At 44.0% G+C, this 21,655-nt stretch overlaps 2 protein-coding genes across 8 annotated transcripts in view; one reads left to right on the top strand and one right to left on the bottom strand.

Annotated features, from left to right (window-relative positions):
• The window catches only part of LOC144823287 (dipeptidyl peptidase 4-like), an 867,366-nt gene that overhangs the window by 64,648 nt on the left and 781,063 nt on the right, over positions 1–21,655 (bottom strand). For all 7 annotated transcript variants that reach the window (XM_078681655.1, XM_078681657.1, XM_078681659.1 and 4 more), the window contains one exon: positions 13,671–13,770. In XM_078681655.1, coding sequence (XP_078537781.1) covers positions 13,671–13,770 — 100 coding nt within the window. The remainder of the gene's footprint in view (positions 1–13,670; positions 13,771–21,655) is intronic.
• LOC144825322 (melatonin receptor type 1B-B-like) lies at positions 1,313–2,619 on the top strand. Its single transcript, XM_078684132.1, has one exon. It carries the CDS (start codon positions 1,537–1,539, stop codon positions 2,617–2,619), a length of 1,083 nt encoding a protein of 360 aa, XP_078540258.1. The 5' UTR covers positions 1,313–1,536.

Below are 21,655 nucleotides of genomic sequence, written 5' to 3'. Positions count from 1 at the left end.
TTGATTGCAATGTTTTGCAGCAGAGGATGTCAGCCCGAAAGGAAATTACACTGCAAGGTTATCCATTAATCAGAAAAAGTTGATTGCCTTGCAATGGCATCAAATAATTGCCATGGGAACAAACAGATTTGCTAACTGATTAGCACAGATCAAGATAAGTAACATGGGAGTGATTGATTACAGGTACATAATTAACCCAGCTAAAATGTAACATTAATATGAGCCAACATTGTCCCAGAAGAAGAGATGGAGTAAGGGGCAAGACTGAAGCAAAGCCCTATATTGAAGCAGAGCCAAAAGAGTGCCCCTGAGTACTCAAGCAGGATATTGTTAGTTGCAGCTCTGGAAATATACAGAATAGCCACAAAGAGATTGGCCCTCATGTATCATGCCATTTAACAGTTGGCAAGGCTCCAATTAATAAAATCAGAGCCTATCTTACACGAAAATTGCATTTTTAAACTCACAAACTTAATTAGCAATTCAGTAAAATGCTACTAAATATTACAGAATCACTAATTGGGTTTGGGAATAGATATCGAATTAGTATTTGGAAGGGGCATGTTAAAGGCATCCATTCCAAATATTGAATCCTTTAGGGGTGCATTAATGTTTTGCAACTTAAATCTGGTCGCAAAACATTAATATTCTACCACCTCTTCAAAGGAGGTGGTAAGCCATTCCCAAATGGGAAGGGGTCCTCAAGGGGCCTCTTCCTCTTTGTGAATGTTCACCAAAACTTTTTTATGTATAAGCAGTGCTCCATGACACCATTGCCTACTCATAAAAAAGGTTTGTATATTTTTAGGTTTCGACCTGGCGAGGGCACGAAGTGCCCCTCCCAGATCGAAAACTTTTGTCAACAGTATGGATGTCGGCACCGCCTCTGTTTCTCATTGGCTAGCTCCATAAATGGTCGCTAGCCATTGGGAGACAGAGGCTGTCAATCACGCTTTCTTGTGAAAACGCGATTCGGGGGCGTTTCTCTATGTTTTTTTAAGCCCCGCCCCTTTGTCCAGGGCCGCGCTGTCATTGGCTGCCGGCCCTGGACACCCCGTGACGTCATTCCCCGGGCCGCGCTGTGATTGGCTGCCGGCCTGGGACACCCCCCTGACGTCATTCCCGGGCCGCGCTGTGATTGGCTGCCGGCCCGGGACCTGACTTGTTTAACGTGGTAACACCCACTTCCTCCGTCAAAGGGCCCGATCACTTTCAGAACAGTCCCCTCCTGCGGCAGCAGGTGGCTCATTCGACTCAAACCCAAAAGTCCCGCCTTCATTACAACTCCCGCTTAACCAGGCGCCCTCCAGGTGGAAGTCAACCTGATTTTGTTAATGCAAAGTTGTTAATCAGTTAGGTCGGAAATACTAAAGGCCCCTTCACCGCATACCCGAAAATAGCTAAGAAAAACGTAGAACTGCATTTATGCGTAAATTATTAAACATCTCATGCGAGGTGTAGTTTAAGGCATTCTTTTGGAACAAAGATAACAACATCCCACTATCTGCTAAAGACTAAGCCGATCCGAATGACTTTATGGACACTGCAAGGGTGGGACGTCAGATCAACAGCATGGAAGAAACCCTCGTGCTTGAGGCATCGGGGGCAAGCAAGAACATCCCGAGCCACCCCCAAATCATGATTTCCCTACTGCCGTTTCTGCTAAACGCCTCGGCTGCAATCCAGAACCTGAGCTCGGGGCCCCCCTCGCTGCAGGAGGAGCTGCTGGCGGAGTCCGGGGCCCAGGGCTGGTGGCACGGCAGCCGCATGGCTAAGATCGGCATCATCACGGCCCTGGGCGGCCTCATCATCGTGGGCAACACCTTCGTGCTGATGGTCATCGCCTCGTCCGTGTCGGGCTGGTCGCGCAATTGCCGCTACATCCTCATCTCGCTGACAGGCACCGACGCGGCGCTGGCACTGCTGGTGGTGCCCCTCAACCTGTACGGCAGCCTGGCACTGGAGCCCGACGCCGGAGGGCCGGACGAAGGCCCGCTCGGACCCTACTGTCACATTGTGGCCTTTCTGAACTCCAGCATCTTCGCCTCGTCCATCTATTCTCTGGCCACCATCAGCCTGGAGCGCTACGTGGCCGTCTTCTTCCCGCTACACTACGGGCGCGTCATGAGCCGGCGGCGGGTGCAGCTGCTTATCGCCGCCGCCTGGCTGCTGCCGCCGGCATTCCTCTTCCCCATCGCTATCCCCGGCGGCTTGGTGGTACGGGTCTACTTTTCGCGGGCCTCGCTCATCTGCAACCCGGACTACGCCAGTAATGTGACCTACTCGCTGCTGCTGACGGCCGTCATCTTCTTCCCCTGCTCGGCCATCGTCACCTTCGCCAACCTGCGCCTCTGGCTTGCCGCGCGCCGCCAGAGCCAGAAGCTGGGGGCGCACGACGACGCCGCCTCGCGCGTCCTCGTGCCGGTCGTCATCGTGTTCTACACGTGCTGGGCGCCCTGCATGGTTACCATCCTCTACAACGGTGAGTGGCTCATGCTGGGACTTCAACACAAAGACAGTTTTGCATGCTGGCAACCCACTTGGCCTAGAGGAAAGAGTAACGAGAGGCTGATTCGCAGTTCTCAGTCATTGAAACAAAGCTGGCAACTTGCCCCTTGATATGTTTGTGACTTTAGAGCAGGGCTGACTTGTCAGCCGACAGTATCAGTTCAAATGAGACTTGTAGTTTTAAGCTTACCACCACACGTGTTAACTCTATATTCACAATATGCATGCCAGAAGATGTTTGCTGATAAAGCAGGAGTGGGTGAAAATGCATGCCTTGATTTGGGGGCATATCCAGGAAGTGAGCGAAGCACACTGTATTGCTTTTGGAGTTTCACAGAAGCATATTATTGTGCCAGAAAGCATGTCGTTGCCACAAATTTGTTTCTGGAATAACATCTTGTTAAATATTGTCTCAGGTTGTATGGTAACAGCCCTTAACAGCAACCAATTTTCTATAAAAGAAGCATTTACACTTTTCTTCCAAAACATCATAAATGTAGCCAATGTGTTTCATTCCTCACATCGAAACTTTTTCAGGGCTCATTGTGTGTGTTTTGTTGCTAAGATTCTTGCTGTCTGTATGGCACAAAGAGTAAGCATTGTGTGTGTTTTTTTTAATTTGTTTCCAAGTCATACCTCAAATTTTAACTCAGGAGATGACCATAGTTGAACTTCTATTTCTTCTTTTCGGACCAATATTGTGTACAATTGTGTGTAGGCCTTCCAACCAATATCTGAACTAGCTGTGCGGTGATTGGTTGAGGCAGATTGTATTCAGCTCCAAAACATAAATAAACGGATTAGGGATCCAGGGGAAGGACAGCCAACATTATGACAGTGTTTTTTTTATTTTGGGGGGGGGGGGGGCGTTTGTACGGCGCTATTGCACTGTTATGTGGACCGCAGGTCCAACACGGCAGTAGAAGAAAAGCCAGTCTGTCCAGTATTGTGCCAGACGTTTTGGTCTCCTCATGGCCCATCAGAGCGCCTAGTCTGCATACCTTCCACCTCTCTGGGACGGTGATGTTCAGGGGCCATAGAGCGTGAACGTATTTCAGGTACTTCGTATATAAGTTTCCATGTCGTCTCTTTTGATTTTTTTTGGGTGGACGGACCACTTCAGGGTTGAAAATTTAGGCCAATAACACATTGTAAGATGCTGTTTAGAGTTAAATGTGCCTGTGTTTTAATTTCTTTATTGAACCAAATTGGTCAGATATCTGAGCTTGTCTCTGGAAAGTTTGTTTATAACCGAGGACGATGCAAAACAAGCGATACACCAGACAACTTATGCTGCTGTGTCCTTCATGAATTTAGTCATTCATTCCATCTGACGCTGATAAGGGAATGGTTTACACTTAGACAGACACAGAAGGACAAGCCGGGGGAAAAAATAACATCATTGTGTTTTTTTCCAGCAGGATTTCTACATCCTGTATTGCTGAGAGCAGCATTCTTTGCTGAAGCTGCCTTAAGGTTGCTTATAGAAAAGAAAAGTAGGATACAAACTAGACCCCAAAAACTTTTAAGAGCAATGTAGTAGTGAGAAAAAATGTTTTTCGCCAATATGTGCCAAAATTCTGGCTCTCCAAAGCAGCGTGCAATAGAATGTCTGAATCCATGTGGTAAATCATACTTTTATGCCCTCTCTGTGGGGGACTTATACCCATGTGTCTGTATTTCTTGATGAATTATTTCTACCACAAATTAGGTATATTGGATTGTTGGCACTGTGATAACATTGTCACTTGCGACAGTAGTGAGCATGATTGGTGAATGAAACAATACATTTACATTACATTTAGGCAATTGCTGATTTTGTGGGCAAAATAATATCAGGTGCGCTTTAAGCAAGACCCATAGCTGTGGAGCGGTGCCTAGGGTATTTTGAAACTGAACACATTGGCCTTCAGTTCTGTCTTGAAAGTGAGAAGGAATAGTAAACTAAACAAATCTTTGGGGAAGGTGTTCCAGTGGAAGACTGGTATTAATTTGGTGTGTCCGAGTTTTGAATGTGTACTGCAGCTATATAATTTATATTTGCTGTTCGAAGTGCTCAACATACGGGTTGTAGCAAGATGGGTGTTGGGTTGGGTTAGCAACCGTTTTCAATATATCAAATGTATCTAAGTGCTCGTGAAATGTGTTGTTATCGTTCTACCTTTAATACAGTGCTTAGAAACAATACGTGTAAGGTATCGTCCATTTGCAAGAGATTAAGCTATTGGCATTCTAAATGACAATACCATTAATTTATCTGTTTTCAAAACCAACACATAAATAAAAAAAATTGTCATTTACAATGCCAATAGCTCTAACTTTTACAAAGGCGAAACCGTTGCATTGTAAATGCTTGTTTTAAATGCATCCCATTTTCCGTTAAGAAAAACGGGCTGTGTTTAAAACAAAAAAATGTATTTATTTAAAAGAAATTACAGACATGGTGGTCTGCTGACCCCAGCAGGCCACCATGCCTGTCATTGTGGCCAATCGTTGTAAGACTTATCTCATGCATACTAATTAGATAGGTCGAATTGCGATCCATTGCGAATAGTTATTTTGAGAACCAACCTATTAATACATAGGTTGATTCTCAAAATAACTATGGATTCATTAGAAGTTGGTGCTCAAATTGTGACGACTTCTAACAAATCCATTTTGTACAATCCTCTTAAGGAATCACAAATTGCAAACAGTTATTGGTCACAATTTGCAATTCCTGAAATGGAACATTTTTTTTGTGGGTTTTATATAGCGCAAACTCAACCCAAAGGTATCAGAGCACTCTACATGAGCACCAGTTGCATTACATACGGACACATTAATTTTTGTTAGGCTCGGGGAGATTGAGTGATTTGCCCAGAATCACAGGATGTTGAGCACCTCTACCGAGTCTCGATCCCGGTTCCCCAACTTCAAGGTCGACCACTTTAGCCATTAGGCCACATCCTCTCTCCTTTGTACATGTGGGGCATGGTGTCACACCAGGAAGAAGAGGGAGGGATATGACGATGTTGAGCTGGATGTCATCTAAGTGGAAAGGTGTAATTCTACTTGGAAAATATTTTTCTGATTTACCTACATTCGCTTCCTGCATAAACCTCTAAGACATTGTTAGTATAATGGAAAATCATGATTAAGCCCCAGATGCTGGGTGAATGAAGGAAATAAGGTTAGTTATTTGGTTATATCTTTGTCTAACTTTTCATCAATACGCCTTTACTTAATTAGGCTCAACATCTAAGCCTCTTTACCATTTTCTGGGGGGCATGCAAAGCTAAAATTGGAAAGTTCATGATAGGGAAGATGAAAAAAGTGCTTCTTCGTTAATTCTAAAGGTATCAGCTTTTTGAAAGATAGTGCAAAAAAGAAAAAAGAACTCAGGGCCTGGAAAAGTAGCTCATCCATCAAACTCTAAATGAGGCTCTAAACCATGTCTGGGGAGTGTCTGAGTGTGTACCGAAAAGAAAGTACAAAGTTACTGTGACCTGTGAATTGGTAGATTTTTCAGTAACCCAGAGGACAGGTGAAACACAGGCCTAAAGTTACAATTATCAATTCAAAAGAAAATTATAACCAAAGAGAATGGTTTATTGTAAGAGCTGGGCATGATAGATTTAGAAACAACGACCATCAATGTGCATGAAAGCTTGGAATATCCAGTTCATCCAGCATTTATATGATGCCTTGTACGTCTCTTTCCAGTTATTCAAGATAATTTTTATTGCTGATTTGAATAATGGGTCCAGTAGGGCTTTGTCTGTATCATTTAGTGTATCAATGCCAAGAAAGTGGGTTGTTAAGGTGGATAGTTCTCTTTTTAGATTACAACAAAATAGTTTTGAAATAAAATCAAATACCTTGTCCCAAAATGACGCCACGGCTTTGCAATGCAGAATAAGATGGGCTAAATTGCCTGTTTCCTCCTTACAGTTCCAGCAAATAAGGTAATTGCGGAGGTGTTCTAAATGTAATCAGGCCTTGGATTATACACCTTAGGGGCGCAGATAAGATCTCTATTCAGAACTCCGCTTGGAATCCCTCCACTAGACATATGTGGAATAGTCTAGATATATATTTCAAATCACATAAACCTCCATGATTGACCTTGAAAAGCTTCTCTGCAATAGGTCGTTTTCTCTGACACACTTATTGGACAATTATCGAATATTAACAGATGGAATCCTCTTAATTGCTCTGACCGCAATACTTTCTCTTTTCCTAGCCTTCTCTCTGGCTCTTGTTAGTCTTCTCTATTTTTCATCTTTTCTTTTATCCTATTTCTTGATTGTATGAAAATTAGCTATTAATGTACAGCTTGTTTTATCAATATGCTTCATATTTTCCCTGCAACCCATATACTAATGAGGTTAATAATCTTTTCTGGATGGGGAGCCAGAGGAAGTTCATGAGGTATTGGGTGATATGGGTCCATTTGAGGAGGTTAAGGATCAATCTGGCCACTGAATTCTGCATCACTTGAAGCCTTCCCATGAGTTTGATGGTGGTTCCTGCCTACAGTGTGTTACTGTAGTACTGGTGGATAGTATTCAGGGCTTGGTTGTCTGTTTTTCGCATGCTTATGGGGAGCCATTTAAAGATTCTTTAGAGCATGTGAAGAGTGTGGAAGCAGGTAGAGGAAACTGTGTTGGTCTGTCGTTTCAAGGTGAGTTTGGTGTCTAGGATGACACCGAGGTTGCAGTCATGGTCTCTGGTGTGAGGGTAGATCTTGAGCTGTTTGGGCCACCAGGCGTTATTCCAGAGGTAGACATGGTTGCCAAAGATCAGTACTTCGTTTTTGTCCATTTTGACCTTCAGACAGTTGTCCTTTATCCAGGTTGCAACGTTCTTCATGTAGTTGTTGAAGTTGGTTTGGTGGTGTTGGTGTCTGCTGAGAGCAAAAGGATGAGTTTTGTGTTGTCAATGTATGATATGATGTTGATATTGTAGGTTCTGGGATATCGGCTAGAGGCATCGTGTATATGTTGAAAAGGGAGGGCTGAGTGATGAGTTTTGAGAGAAGCCACAAATGGTACTCGTGAGTTCCGAGGTGAAGGGGTAGGCATATTCTCTGCGTGCGTCCTGTGAGGAACGATCTGGTGCAGGTTGCTTCTCTCCAAGTGAGCTGGGGGTTTATGTTTTTTCCAGTACGTTTGCGGGATACAAGAGCCACAAGATGGGGCATTAGTTCTGGAGTTCACTGGCCTCGATGGAGAGTATCTTGAGGAGTGGTCTGATCTCTGTGTGTTGCCAGGCATCGAGGAAGGTGGCTGTGGTATTAGATGAATTGAGGATGTTGGTGATTTTGAGACTGACCTTGTTGCTTCTTAGGTTGAAGAGGCGGTGGGGGCAGAGGTCTGTAAGTGCTCCAGAGTGCATGGAGTTCATGATGGCTGTGGTGTGTGTTGTGGTCAACTGTTTCATGCAGTGAGATGTTGGTTTACGTTGGAGTGAGGAGGCAGAGGAGGTCAGTGGGTTGGGGCTTGAAGTTCCTGTAGATGGTGGGTATCTTGTTTTCGAAGTGATTTACTAGAGCGTTTCAGAGCTCCTGTGATGGAGGGATCATGTTCTCAGTCGCTGTTGGGCAGGAGAACTCTCTGATTATGGTGAAGAGTTCCTTGGTGTGGTTGGCACTAGACTCAATGTGGTCTGCAAGAGTATCCTTTTTCTGTGTCTTTGAGTCATTGGTAGTATCTGTTGGGGGATGACTTAAAAAGTGATTCAGTCTGTATTGCCTCTGCTGGTGTGCCATCTTCTCTACAGTTGTTTACAGCTGCTTTTCATTGTGCTGAGTTCTGTTGTGTATCAGCTGGCTTGTTCTGTGGCTCTGCGGTGTTTGGCTGGTTTGATGGGTGCAACATGGTCGGCGGCGCTGGTGAAAATTTTGACTGCCTGTTCCAGGTTGGTTGCGTCATAGGGCTGGGGGTCGTTGAGTGCATCAGTACATTGGGTCTAAGACACTTTGATCTAGCTGCGAACGGAGGTGCTGGGAGGATTGGGGTGGTGCGAAGTGCACAGTGCTTAATTTGTGCCGGTGCTTGCCGGTGCTTAGCACCGGCACTTAATTATCAGGGCCAGGTCTACAAGTATTTAGTGGACCTAATTGACTGGATAGTAATTAGAGGAACAGAGTGAGTTTTCCCTACCGTTAAGTTTCCTTTGGTTACTGTTACAGAGCAGTGTTTACGCACTGTTGTGTTGTTAGTTTTTCTCACTCTGAATTTATTCAAGTTCTTACTTTCTCAGTGAGTGACTCAAATCTTGTTGTTCAATGCAGTGGCACTGGCGGCCCAGCGGCCGCGGCTCAGTGTTGCTGACCCAGTGGGCGGGACACTGAGTTGGGCGGGGTAGAGCTGTGTTTTGGACTTCTGTGGCGGTTGGGGCTGTGTGAGGCAGCAGGCGCAGAGTTTTTCAGATTGCGCGCACATTTGCTGCCTTGTCACTACCCCAACATACCCGCACGGCCGCACCTCACCCAGTACCGGCACCTATCCTGGTTCAATTATGGCTGCCGCCATTCAAAGTCTCTGACATTGTGGCGCCGATCTGGACGACATTGGCTACATTGAGGCGAGTCTTGAGGAGTAGACACCAGGTGAGGCAAGGCCTGGTAGTAGGCCTAATCAACATCAGTTAAAACAAATAAAGCTCCTGCGCAGCAATCTAAGCAGTACCAGGTGAGGCAGGGCCTGTCAGGTGCCGCGGCCTAATCAGTTAATGAATCTGCGCAGCAGCCTAAGGCAGTGCACAGAGCAGTGTCCGAGAGAGTCAGACTCCCACAATCCCACTCAACTTACTGGTCCCGTGTTCCGGGTCCCTGGTCCCACAGTCAAGAAGAGAAACAGTGTGTTGCGGGCACGCCAGCTGGGAGCCGGGAGCAGTATGGAGAGATTAAAAGAATGAATGATTTAATCTCAATATCTGTCTGACATTATGATTACCAGTTGATATGCTGATTGATGATGATTGCATGGCGGCCGCGGGCGCCCTTAGTTTGATGTTGCGGGCCGGCCCAGGCTGGATTTTGGTTCAAGCCTGTACAAATCTGGGGGGGGTTAGGGCTGTGCGTGGTAGCAAGCGTGACCAGACTTTTTAGATTGCAATGCGAGCGCATTCGCTGCATTGCCTCACCCCAGCATACCTGCACGGCCCCCACCACTGAGTCATCAACTGCCGCTCAGTAGTAGTTCAAAACCGATCAGCAGGCAGGTAGCATTCACTATGTAAGTGAAAGAAAGTAAGTGTGAAAGTCAGCAAGCACGATCGTCACCGGCCAGGCCGGACAAAGTTGTTGCGGTGCGAGCAGTGTGCATTGGTCGCTTGGCGTGGTTGACCCACGTTGAGGAGTAGCCCGTAGCCGCTGCGAGCAGTAAGTTATGGCCAGTGCTGCCAGTAACAGCGTCAGCCACCAGATGAGGCAGGGCCTGGCAACAGGCGTAATCAGTTAAAATAAAGCTGGGCAGGCTGCTTTGGGGTGAGGTTCTACACCGGGGAAGGACTCTGCTTTCACGGCACTGAGTCCATTCATGAAGATTTTTCATTGTCATGGACAAGAATTAGGGCTAATAAGGCCAGCAGCTGTTAGCCGTGGTTGCACAAAGTGGCAGAAATAAATTACTGCGTAAGTAAATCAGGCTGCAGGCTGTGTACTCAGTCAGTGTGTGTGTCCCGGGCCGGCCGCCCAGCCCGAAAGGTAACTTGTGATTGCACTGATCACTCTGTTACGGTAACAGTAGCAGCTGCAGTACAGTACTGTAGCGTTGCCACCATGATCATTCCATTGCTGTCCGTGGGTGGCGGTGACATGGCCCATGCCAATTGTTTGCCAAACCAACTAACGTGGCTCTTTGTTGGGTGCACACACTGAGCACTTCCTCGTAATGTTCTGTACATGCCAATATTCTCATGGTCATATATACCAATATTTACTCAGGAATCTGTACAATGTAGCACCTGCACCTCTGACCCTTTGAAGTGATACTGGATTACTTGTTCTGTCCATGAATAAGACACCAGTGCTTCCATTCATAAATCCATGTTCCAGGTTCGACAAGGGTACACTCTTCCTCCACTGCTTCTGGGCCAACAAGTGCACACAACTTCTTTTTTACTACTGATTGCTATTGGTTCATCATACAATATGTGTCCAGGACCCCAAGTCCTCGCCTTCGTTTTTGCACCATTATGTATTTCCAAAAGCCTTTATTCCCGAGCCATGCTTTTTCTCTATTAAATTATTTACAAATCTGTAAATTTTGCTTTACTCCATGTAACACAGACCTCTCTCACCCAATCTATTTTCACTCTTCCATGTAAGACAAATCCCTCACCCAAGTTCTGTTTCAGTCTTCCTTGTAACAAAGATCCCATGCTTAACCTTTGTTTCACTCTTCCTTGTAATGCAGATCCCTCACCTAAGCTCTCTTTAACTTTTCCTTGTAACATGGCCCCCTCACCCAGGCTCCGTTTCACTCTTCCTTGTAATACAGATCCCTCACCCAAGCTCTGTTTCACTCTTTCAATCTCTGTTTCATTCTTCCATGTAACACTGTGGGGACCTCAGTTTGCCAGTATATTCTTGTTTTAAATGCACCTGATGCCGAGTTCCTGGCCTCCAGTAATATCAGGCATCAATTAAAATGCCAATATAACTCTGGTGATTAATCGTCTTCCTGGAGAGAGACAGGGGTTTTGTCTAGGGGAAGTTTTGACTGCTTGTAATGTAGTACCGAGGGTTAATGTGCCTGCGGCAAAGAACGTTTACCATGCAGATCAAAAAGTGCATATAATGTCAAATAGGTCAGTGTGTTACTGCTTCTGTCAGTGAAATCCTTTTGTTACTTGCAGTTTGTAAATTAAAATCTTAACATAAAACAGCAACCTATTAACTGTCATCAAAGAGCTGCAAGGAAACTACAAGTTATATATTAGAGCTATATGTTTTTTTTCCCCAATCTTTCATTATCCTAATCTTGCAAAAAGGGTTCATTTGGCTAGAAATCAATGTTTATTTGAGAGAGCCCCTAACAATGCTGTTATGTTTTAAATTCTGAATGTGTGCTTTTCCGGACTTTTAGCATTGCCAGTTGAAGATGTGGGTGGAGCTAATACAATACGTGGGTGGAGCCAGTGGAGGGAGTGGGTGGAGCCAGAGACAAGTAGGTGTGGCCTCTGACAAACATTTGAGCACCTGCACTTCATATTTTACAAATTAAGCACTGGAAGTGCACCTGTGATGGTGAAGTGGACAATGGAGTGGTTGGTCCTGGTGAATTCTGTGGTATGGCTGCGCTACCTTAGATAAGTGAAAACTGCCACTAAACAAAATTCCTATCTCTCTCCAGCAGGTACATTGATAAATCACCAGGTTATCTTGACACTTTTATTGCTGCCCAAAAGTGCTTACTATACAAAGGAACTTTACAGTGCTTTTAAAACTGCTACACTGCTACAAAACGGGCCCCACTAACAAAACCTGCCTCCAACCCTTCCAGCCTCCTGGGGAAATGTCTATCCATTGCTCGATGCCCGGTATATCCATTCTGGCCTTGGTGGTATTCAAAACAGACACGGTCTTGTTGGCCAGTCAACCATGACTTTCTGACGAGAAGGTGCAAGCAGTGGCTACACAAATGCAGTGTTCAACATAAAACAATGGCAATTAATGTGTTATTCAAATTACTTAAACGATGGCTAGACCACTAGAAGGGTTGTACCTGATATGTGTGCTTGAAGTTTTGCAGGGCATTTGAAAACCTTGTGACAACTCCCAAAAAATACAGATAATGTTATCTTACTTTAATTGTTGCTTCTGTTAGAGGTTTGTCCAGGGCCCGAAGGTCACAGGAGTCACAAAGATCAGCACCACCACAAGGGGAAATGGTGAGTCAAGACTCTAGTCGAGTCAATGTGATGACTCAGATAGTCTCACTATCGCATGATCTAACCTGCCCCTCGACCTGACTCAGTCAGAGAGTGACAATTAGGTTAAGCAAGTCACTCATGGCCCTATTCCGAACTTGCGTTGTTTCTAGCCAGTCACTTTAGAGTCTTGACAACCAGCACACACACAGCAGGCATGAGTCTGACTCGACTCCAAGGCTGCGGCAGTGCGGCTTTTACTGCCGTGCAGGGGATGGTCAATAATTTGTGCCAGAGCCATCATGAATGGTAGCATTTTCGCATGCTACCATATTGATGGTTGACAGTCCCAAACACGGTGGTACACATACCGCACCAGACACCAGGTTCTCAGCTAGGGTAGGGTGCAGCAGGTGTGTGCTTACGTTTACACACGTGTGCTGTTAGCAGTCACTGTCCAATCATGTCCAACCATGCTGCGTGTGCCTCCAGATCATTCGCTCAGCGTCCTGGCCCAGGCCCGCAGTAGCTCAATCAAGGACTACAACAGCTGCCACGGCCCAGGTCATCACAGCAACGAGTGAGAAGAGTTATTTCTCCCACCCAGGCCCAGCTTGCCGGCCATCATGATGTCTCTGCAGGTAGAGGTTTGACACAGCAATGCAATCAAGAACTGCTCACACTATGGCTGCTTTCGTGCCACCAGAGCACCTGCCAAGGCTGACCAACAGCCAGGGGTCACAAGGAAGGTGGCAGTGGTAAAAAAGGGTGGCTTATGGGTCGTGGGTGCGACCCTGGGAGACCCCAAATTGACCTTCATTCCTCTGTGCTGTGCCATTAATCAGTATTGGACTAGAATTCATATTACAGGAGATTGTATCATTGACATATAGGGTCTCATTGGAATCTCACTGTTAATTCTAAAGATGTACTGTGGACATGGAATTTCCCTTCCAGATATTTGAACTGTCCCAATCTAGTGAAATCTCCAGGTGGAAAGCATGAGGAAACCAGGAATTATCAGGGGGATTGAATGCCAAATTGTTGATTCTCTAGGTCAACATTCATTTTTCAGGGGAACTAAATAGTCCCAATTTTATTCAACTACTATCCCAGGTATTGGTAACTTCTGAGGAGGGAGGCCAAGTAAACAGGTGATAGACGAGGGGGCCATAGTTGTAAAATATGTTATGCTTATGTAATGTGTTGCTTAACTATGTAGTAGTGTTTTGTAGAATTTTCTTTTTTCTAGACCAATTAGCTAAGCAATATTTTAATTGTAAGAATTTGAATACATTTACCATAATACTGCCAGCGGGACACCGGTGCTACAGCAATTCCACACTTGAATAATCCACTATTACTTCCGAGCACCATTGATGACACATAGCCCCCATAGGACTGCAGAAAACAAACCATGTAATTTATAAGCACTAAGAAGAAACATGTTTTACTAACATGACGGGAGCAATTTTTAAATATAGGATTTACATTGTCATCATCAATTACTCTCTGGACAGTTTAAAGTATAGTATAACAGTTAGTACATATAACTTAAAACAACCAAACTCAATTTCTCCATGTGACACTGAATGAAAGCTCACATGTGAACACATAGAACAATTATCTTTTTCAATAAAAACTATGGGTCTTCGATTTGATGAAAAATAATGATCAGTTAGTCCCCAAAATGCTTATTACACTTCTTTAGTTATGCATGGCTACAGCATAAATCCCAATATATAAACATAAATATGAAGCCTGAAATACCTTTCGCTATAACTTCTAAACATGAAAAAATAGCAATAGCAAAAACCATGCAAGCTGATCTTTAGAGTGTTACATTATCACCATTGTTGAAGTATGGATTGGGAGGGGCTGTGAAAGACATGACCTGATCTCCTAAAGGCTTCACCTCTCATGAGTCATGATCCCTTCAGACACTCAACAAGATAATGAATAGCATATTAATCTCAGAATATAATTTTAGCAAGTCACCTTTTTCTGAGTTGACTCATCCTTATTTTTTTTTACCATATTTGGACTTTAATTTAGCTATTTGTATTACAGTACATTCTGGATGTGCCATTCAGAGTCACAGTACATGTGCACAGTCCTTAAATCTTAACTTTTAAATTGGCTTTACACAATTGATTTACTTAACTTTCCTGTAAGGTCATAGTACCATAGTAATCTGGCATAGGAAATGCAGCAGTGATGAGGGAGTTACATTTAATAGGTCAGTTGCAATGTGTGTTTGCACAATTCACATATATCACTAAAGTGTATGTCTCCAACGAACACCATTGTGCTCTGGCTAGAGTGCAGTTTTAAAACACTTCATTGACAAGGAAGTGGCAAAGAAACTTACTTTGATATATGGGAAACCTATGTTTATATAAAGTTTAAGGAACGCTAAGTTCACCTTATAAATGATTGTCGGAAAGTGCCTCTTTTGATATGGTTAGTCCCCACTTTTTGTCAGATGTCTGAAGTGATTTTGAACTGTAAATGCACTTGGTCCCTGCTATTCAGGTCCACAGTGCCAGATCTCTTTCCAAAACCTGTACCATGATTGGCACAACTTCAGTTACCCATAAAAGTTCCTAGTAACAGGTACCCCTGGTACCTAAGGCTTGGGTACTGAAGGGGGTCCTCTGGGGCTGCACCACTGGTTGTTTTTGTGCAGGGACTCCAATGCTATGCATGCTGCCATTGCAGACTGCATGTCTTGGTGCAGAGAAATTTCAAGAGTCAAAATGACACACAGCCATGTGTTCCATGCCCCCATACACTGCCTAGATATAGGTAAGTCACCCCATTGCAGGACTTTAGCCCTAAGGCAGGGTGCACTGTATCCTATGTATGGGCATATCAGCATGAGCAAACATGCCGTACAATGTCCAGTCTATTATGGGATGTTGTAAGTGCACAGGGAAGCCATGAAGAGACTGTTGGAATGGTGTTGAGACAACGCTCCACGCCTAACGAGAAGAAGAGGCTATGCGAAGCACCATCCACACACTTCGTGTAGCCCCACTACGCACCGCCCGCCTCCCTCCCGCTTCTATTTTTTTTAATTTTTTTATTTTAGCAGCAGTGGAAGCATAAATGTATAAACAAAGACAAGCAGATCGGAAAAAAAAACATAATCATAACCAGAATTGACATTGATTCCTTAATAAGTTCTAATCAAATCCAGTCAGATTAAATACAAAAACAAATATCGTTGCAGGCATACGACGTAAAAAATAATTTATATACTAAACAAACATCGGATAGTGAATAACTTTCAGCTAATAAAGGACCCCCAGATCTTATCAAATTTAGCTAAGGACTTATTGCCCCTGAGCCTGGCGAGCGCCAATTCCATACCATGAATCTCGTTAACTAGTGACCACCATTCCATGATATGTGGGGGATTGGGAGAAATCCAAGTGCGAGCAATTATAAGTTTAGCGCACGATAACAAGATTGTAATTAAAACCCTTTGTGGAGTATTCATAGCATAAACATCTAGCAAGACTAACGATGGATCTAAGGAAAATGTGCACTCTAACTTTAGTTTCATAATGTTCTCGAGAGACATCCAAAATTCTGATATCATAAGACAGGTAAACAGCATATGCACCATGCCCTCTTCTAAATGCTCAACATCTTTTAAAACATTGTAAAAGTAATTAAAACGACTTACCTGAGATGCGGCGTCCCAGGGCTCCCTCTTCCTAGTTTCTCGCCAACTTCTTCCTGACAAATGCGCCTGCGCAGGCGCCCACGCATTTTTCAGGAAGAAGTCGGTGGAATGCAACATACAGCATGAGTGCCACTGGGCTCGTCGCTAAGCCAACTGTTTTTTAACATTTATATGACCCCACTCAACTCCATGATAGCATCCTTTGGGATTGAAGTCACGTCCTACGCAGACGATACCCAAATGCTCCTTTCTCTGGACAACAATTCCACAGACGCCGAACTTAACTTTTAAACGTTGCCTAGCTGAAGTCATCCAATAGATAAAGGACAACCTCCTCAGATGCAACACCGACAAGACTGAGACCCTACCCATAGGGAAAGATGTTTCATTTCGGCCTTGTGATTGGTGGCCAGAGGGGACAACACTTCCGCCTGAAATGGTGAAGAGAGGCAAACATTTAGGAGTACAATTTGATACTGCTGTCTCCTGCTTTCCACATGCTGTAGCTGTAGCAGGGACCTGCTTTAGCCTCATCAAATCTCTAAAAAGAACTCATTGATTTAATTCCACTCGCTGCAAGGAAATCAGTGGCATTGGCCCTGATTCTCTTGTGCCTGGACTACTGCAGCAGCCTTCTGGCAGGAGCCAACAAATCAACACTTAAAAGTCTCCAGGTGGTCCAACATGCTGTGGCACGTCTAGTTCTAAAACTTCCAGGAAGGTCCTCGGCATCGGCTGTCCTGAAAGCCCTTCATTGGCTCCCACTGCATAAGAGAATACTTTTTAAAATCCTCCTAATCCCCTTTAGAGCCATGCTTAAATTGGGACCAAAATATCTTACAGCAAGGCTCACTCCCTACATCACAACCAGAACCCTTAGGTCCTCGTCAGTCAACCTCCTCAAATCACCCATTTTCAGATGTAAAACAAAAGGAGGAAAAACAGTGATGGCCTTGGGAGCCAAGGCCTGGAACCTGTTGCCAACTCATCTAAGATTGCTAAAAACAGAAACCCAATTTAGGAAGGCACTGAAAACCTGGGTATTCAGCTCCTCAGACGAATTCTGTCTTTCGCTCATTTAGGATTCCTCGGGCCCCCTCTCACCTCCAACCAGCGCCAGGATGCTCCTTTCGGAGTGGCAGTCAGCGCTTTATAAATACTGCATTACATTACATTACTTAAAAATGCACTACACTGGGGTACTTACAGGTAAGCCCAGGGGGTCTACCTAGAGGGAGGAGGTCATAAGAGCCTGGAGATCATGGAAGCAGGGCTGGTTGGCCGGTGGTGGAGGCCGGTGGGGACGGGTGCAGAGGGAAGAGGTCAGCTGAGCGTTGTGTGTCTTACGGTTCTTATGGTTAGGAGCAGGCAACGTGGAGAGGAGATCTTGGGACAGCTGCGCCCCTTAGGAAGTGGGTCTCAGGTGTCTCAAAGTCTTTCAATGGGTGCTTACTTCTGGTGATTTGGGAGTCTGGAGGGGACTCTTCCACTAGGTGTTTGCCATTGAGGGTTTGGTACCCTGGGTATTGGTACGCCGCAGCTCCAGTAGGTCCTGGTGTGTTCAAACTTGTTTCAGAGACACATCCGTCTCTCCAGAGCTGTTGTACCTTCTCTTGCTATGGTACTGCATTGAGGTTGTCGGGGAGCAGCAAGTCGACAAACCAGACTTCACAGGATTGGTTCCTGTAATGTGTAGGGGAGTGATACCTTCACACTTCACTGCTTCTCAGTGATTTCATGGAGGCTGGTACTCCAGGGTTCTTAGAGTCTTCTCAGGTGTCAAGAGGGGATAGCAGCAGCAAGTGTTGAGTTCAGGAAGGAAGCTGAAAGGATTTGGTGCCTTTTTCTTCTGCTGCAGGACTTCAGTTTTGTGCACGGGGTCTTGTTTGTCCTAGGCTTCTCTTTGCCCGTCGAATCTGGTGTTTGGGTCTCGGCGTGCCACCTAGATACTGCTGCTGCTGCACAGGAATGAGGTGATGTCAGTGGTTCCCACAGGACCTATTGGTAGGAGGGAATCTTTTACTCTGAGGCTAGAGACCCCAAATCTGGTCCCAAAGTGGTAATACCTCAATTGTTTTCAAATTCCTTGTAACCTTGGCCCATGACATCCCCTAGCTAGACACATTGGGCAGACCAAAACATGGAGTAGGCTAATCAGCCACTTCTACTGGCCAGGGATGCACCAGAAGGTGAAGGAGTTTTGCAACTCCTGGCCCATCTGTCAGGCCATTGGCAAGACAGGTGGGTACCCACATGCCCCCTGAATTCTACCTCCAGTGGTTAGGGTTCCATTTGAGAGGGTAATGATTGACATTGTGATTTCCCTTGACCCTCCTACAGCAGCAGGACACAGATATATTTTGGTGGTGGTGGATCATGCCACCAGGTATCCTGATGCTATTCTCCTTAGGACAACAACTGCCCCAGGATTCGAACAATGACCTTGAGCTCCCCTCTTGCTAGTCATTGGGTTGATGCACATCATACAATAGCACAATTAAGATTCAGTGTGGTAGAAGTTGTGCAGGGTCACAATGATAGAGACATGTCGAAATGTATCACCCAGAGAGAGACATTTTGGATCAGGTACTTGGACACAATGGGTCCTAAGGGTTTGAATGATAAACTGGAGTTAGCATCTTTTCTGTAAAGGCATTCCTTCAGTAACATTGGATTGCTAACATTCACAGCCACTCTAGTAAGTAAGGCAACACTGGCAACTTATAATACTTTTCATTTTACCTTGCACTAATTGAATTTTATTTATATTCACCAGACATCATAGCTCATAACATGAATGGCATCTACTTGTATTTTTATGTACCATTGATTTTTGTGATTTACACAATTATAAGGATCTGTAACATGGCATGTAATCAATCTAATGCAAGGTTGTGCTAACACTTGAATAGTATCTTAATGTATTGTTGAATTTTATTGTTTCCCATACTCATTGATTCTGTAACGAGGTACACTTTTATGCAAAGGACAATTTGTGTCAATTCAAAATAAGACTTTGTTAAGGGAATTAACATGTATTTAGATATGATTTTTTAGTGTATATCACTCGTGAGGTAGCCTCCAAAAATCTATCATGGTATGGCACATACTAAATTTCCAACCTTCAAGTAAGCATTGTATTGTTAGTCACCATTGGTCCATACTGGGGCATTTAGATATGATTTTTAATTGTATACCACTCGTGAGGTAGCCTCCGTAAACCTACCATTGTATGGCTCATAATTTTTTTTTCAAAATTATCAACTTTCAAGTAACCATTGTATTGTTAGTCACCATTGGTCCATGCTGGGGGTCTCACCGATGGCGTGGTCATGGATTTATTGTCATATTGCTGTATATGATTGTGAACACCTGTCTCCTATATCGCATGATGCTTCATGCATTTTGACATTTCGCCAGTTGCTTTATATGGTTATACAATTGAGAACATTTGATGCTAATATTCTATATTCACAATTTCTTCGTATTCATTATACGAGATTTTAGTTGGGTAAGCACTCTTGCACTATCCAAGTGATCATAGTTTACCACATCTTTCACATGCACTTCTTTTCGCATTTCTTTAATTTCTGGGCGAGCACCCGTTATTGTGCTACTTAATAGGATTCATACTTCCAAGTGTTCATAGTCCATCATATTTTTCACGTGCACCATTGTTTGCATTTCTGCAACTTTTGGGCGAGCACCCGTTATTGTACTACTTATTAGGATTCATACTTCTCTAATATGGCCGCCATCCTTGTTTGATAGAAACTACCTAGAGTCTTCTTTTTTCATTTTCATTGAACGCACACGCAGCATGTTAGCGTTTTCTGTGGCAGAGCTTACTAGTGTCGGAGGTTCTAGAGCCTGTCGGTTGAACTTTGGTGTCTGGTATGGCATGGACAAGGAAAGTAGTCAACGATAACCATAAGTTCCTTTACATGGGGGTATATTTACTCTGTAAATGTACAGCTGGATTTTTTGCATCATAGTAAATAACATTCACCATTTTTCAGAACTATGTTCAATATCGCAGTAGCGTATTGGATTGACCGATTCATTAGGAACCCTACAAGTGTTTTTCCTTATGCTTGGTGAGTTTCTTTTTTTCTGTGTGTTTCGTCTATTGCTCTCTCTCACTGTAATTTCTTGTAGCTTATACTTGTTGGTTCATTTACAGCCTAAAATTTCCTGCCAGACTGATAGTGTCCTTATTTTACTCTTTATAGAGTAGAGAGCTTGGTCATTTGCGGACTATTTGAACGCCTGGTGAGTTTCGTGTCTTCACCGTCACTTTCTTTTTTTGCACTATAGTTTACTTGTCTGATATTCGTATACTGCCATGGTTATTATTTATTTGTTATCCTTTTTGGTTCAACAGGCTTTTATTGGTTTGGTACGATTGACCAGCTTTGGGTCTGTCCCAGTCCCTCATTGGACTCTGATTAGGTAGATATACTCATTATACAAGATTTTCGGAACAGTGTTTTTCACCTATTTTATGCATAGGGTAATTTGATAAATCTTGAGCTTTTACCTTTACCGAGCTTTGATGTTCGAGTATCGCCTTAGGTCACAGTAATCTGGAATAGTGGCCTTTTACTAACCTGCTCATTTTGAGTTTACTTCACGCTGCATTTTTGAACCTTCTTGGATAACACAGGTCTATCACTTAGCCTCATTTCATGCTAAAATTAAAAACTATTTTTTTATTTTGTGAGATAAATGTGATTCATTTGTTTGTAGATATCCCCTGACGAAGGGTGTTGGTTACGCCCAAAATGCATTGGGATTGATGAACAAGTCCTACCTCATTGTTTATGATCTGATTAACGGACTGTTGAAACCTATTTTGATTTGGATCTACATCACACGTGCTAATAAAAAGAAGCACATCAACAAGATGGATACGGTTCATGGTTTATTTTTGAACACCTTATTTTTGAACATTTACCCTGTATAGATATGATGTTAATTATGAACAATATTGGTTTTCCATTTTCGAAAAATTTCCCATAAGTTTTGATGAATTGTTAATACACACTCATGCTTGAGTGTATCAGGTAGTGCACATCCTGTCTAGAACATATTGCTCTAGTTTCTATTTTCTTTTTAAACCCTACTATGACAATGCAGATATGACCATGCTCATGGTTACAGAGGAGGATCAGGAAGCAGAGAATGAACCTCCACCTGCCCTCCTACCCAACATCCCAAAAGATAGGTCAGTGGAACGAGTGGCCTTGTCAGACACTCTCACTGCCCAGCAGCAGACTAATTGCAGGCAAGTCCTAAATCACTTTGGAGCACTCTTTTATTTGACTGATGGTCAGACTAGATGTTGTACCCATGATGTGGACAGTGGTGAAAACCTACCTGACAAAACAAAACCTACAGGTAGTCTTATTATGTGACGGAGCATATCAAAGCTTAAGTAAGCAAGATGCTGGAATTGGGAGTCATAGAGCCATCTAAGAGCCCCAGGGCCAGCCCAGTGGTGTTAGTGCCTATACCTCTTACCCACAATGCTAAGAAGGAAATGAGGTTCTGTGTGGGCTATAGAGGACTCAATGCTGTGACCGAAACTGA

This window comes from Lissotriton helveticus, chromosome 3_1 (assembly GCF_964261635.1).
Source record: "Lissotriton helveticus chromosome 3_1, aLisHel1.1, whole genome shotgun sequence".
In the NCBI taxonomy this organism is placed as follows: Eukaryota; Metazoa; Chordata; class Amphibia; order Caudata; family Salamandridae; genus Lissotriton; species Lissotriton helveticus.
The sequence above is the reverse complement of the archived record's forward strand: the minus strand, read 5'-3'. Positions and strand labels throughout refer to the sequence as shown.

Excerpts from the sequence above, each read along its gene's own strand:
- LOC144825322 (XM_078684132.1), top strand. The coding sequence starts at position 1,537 with ATGGACACTGCAAGGGTGGGACGTCAGATCAACAGCATGGAAGAAACC.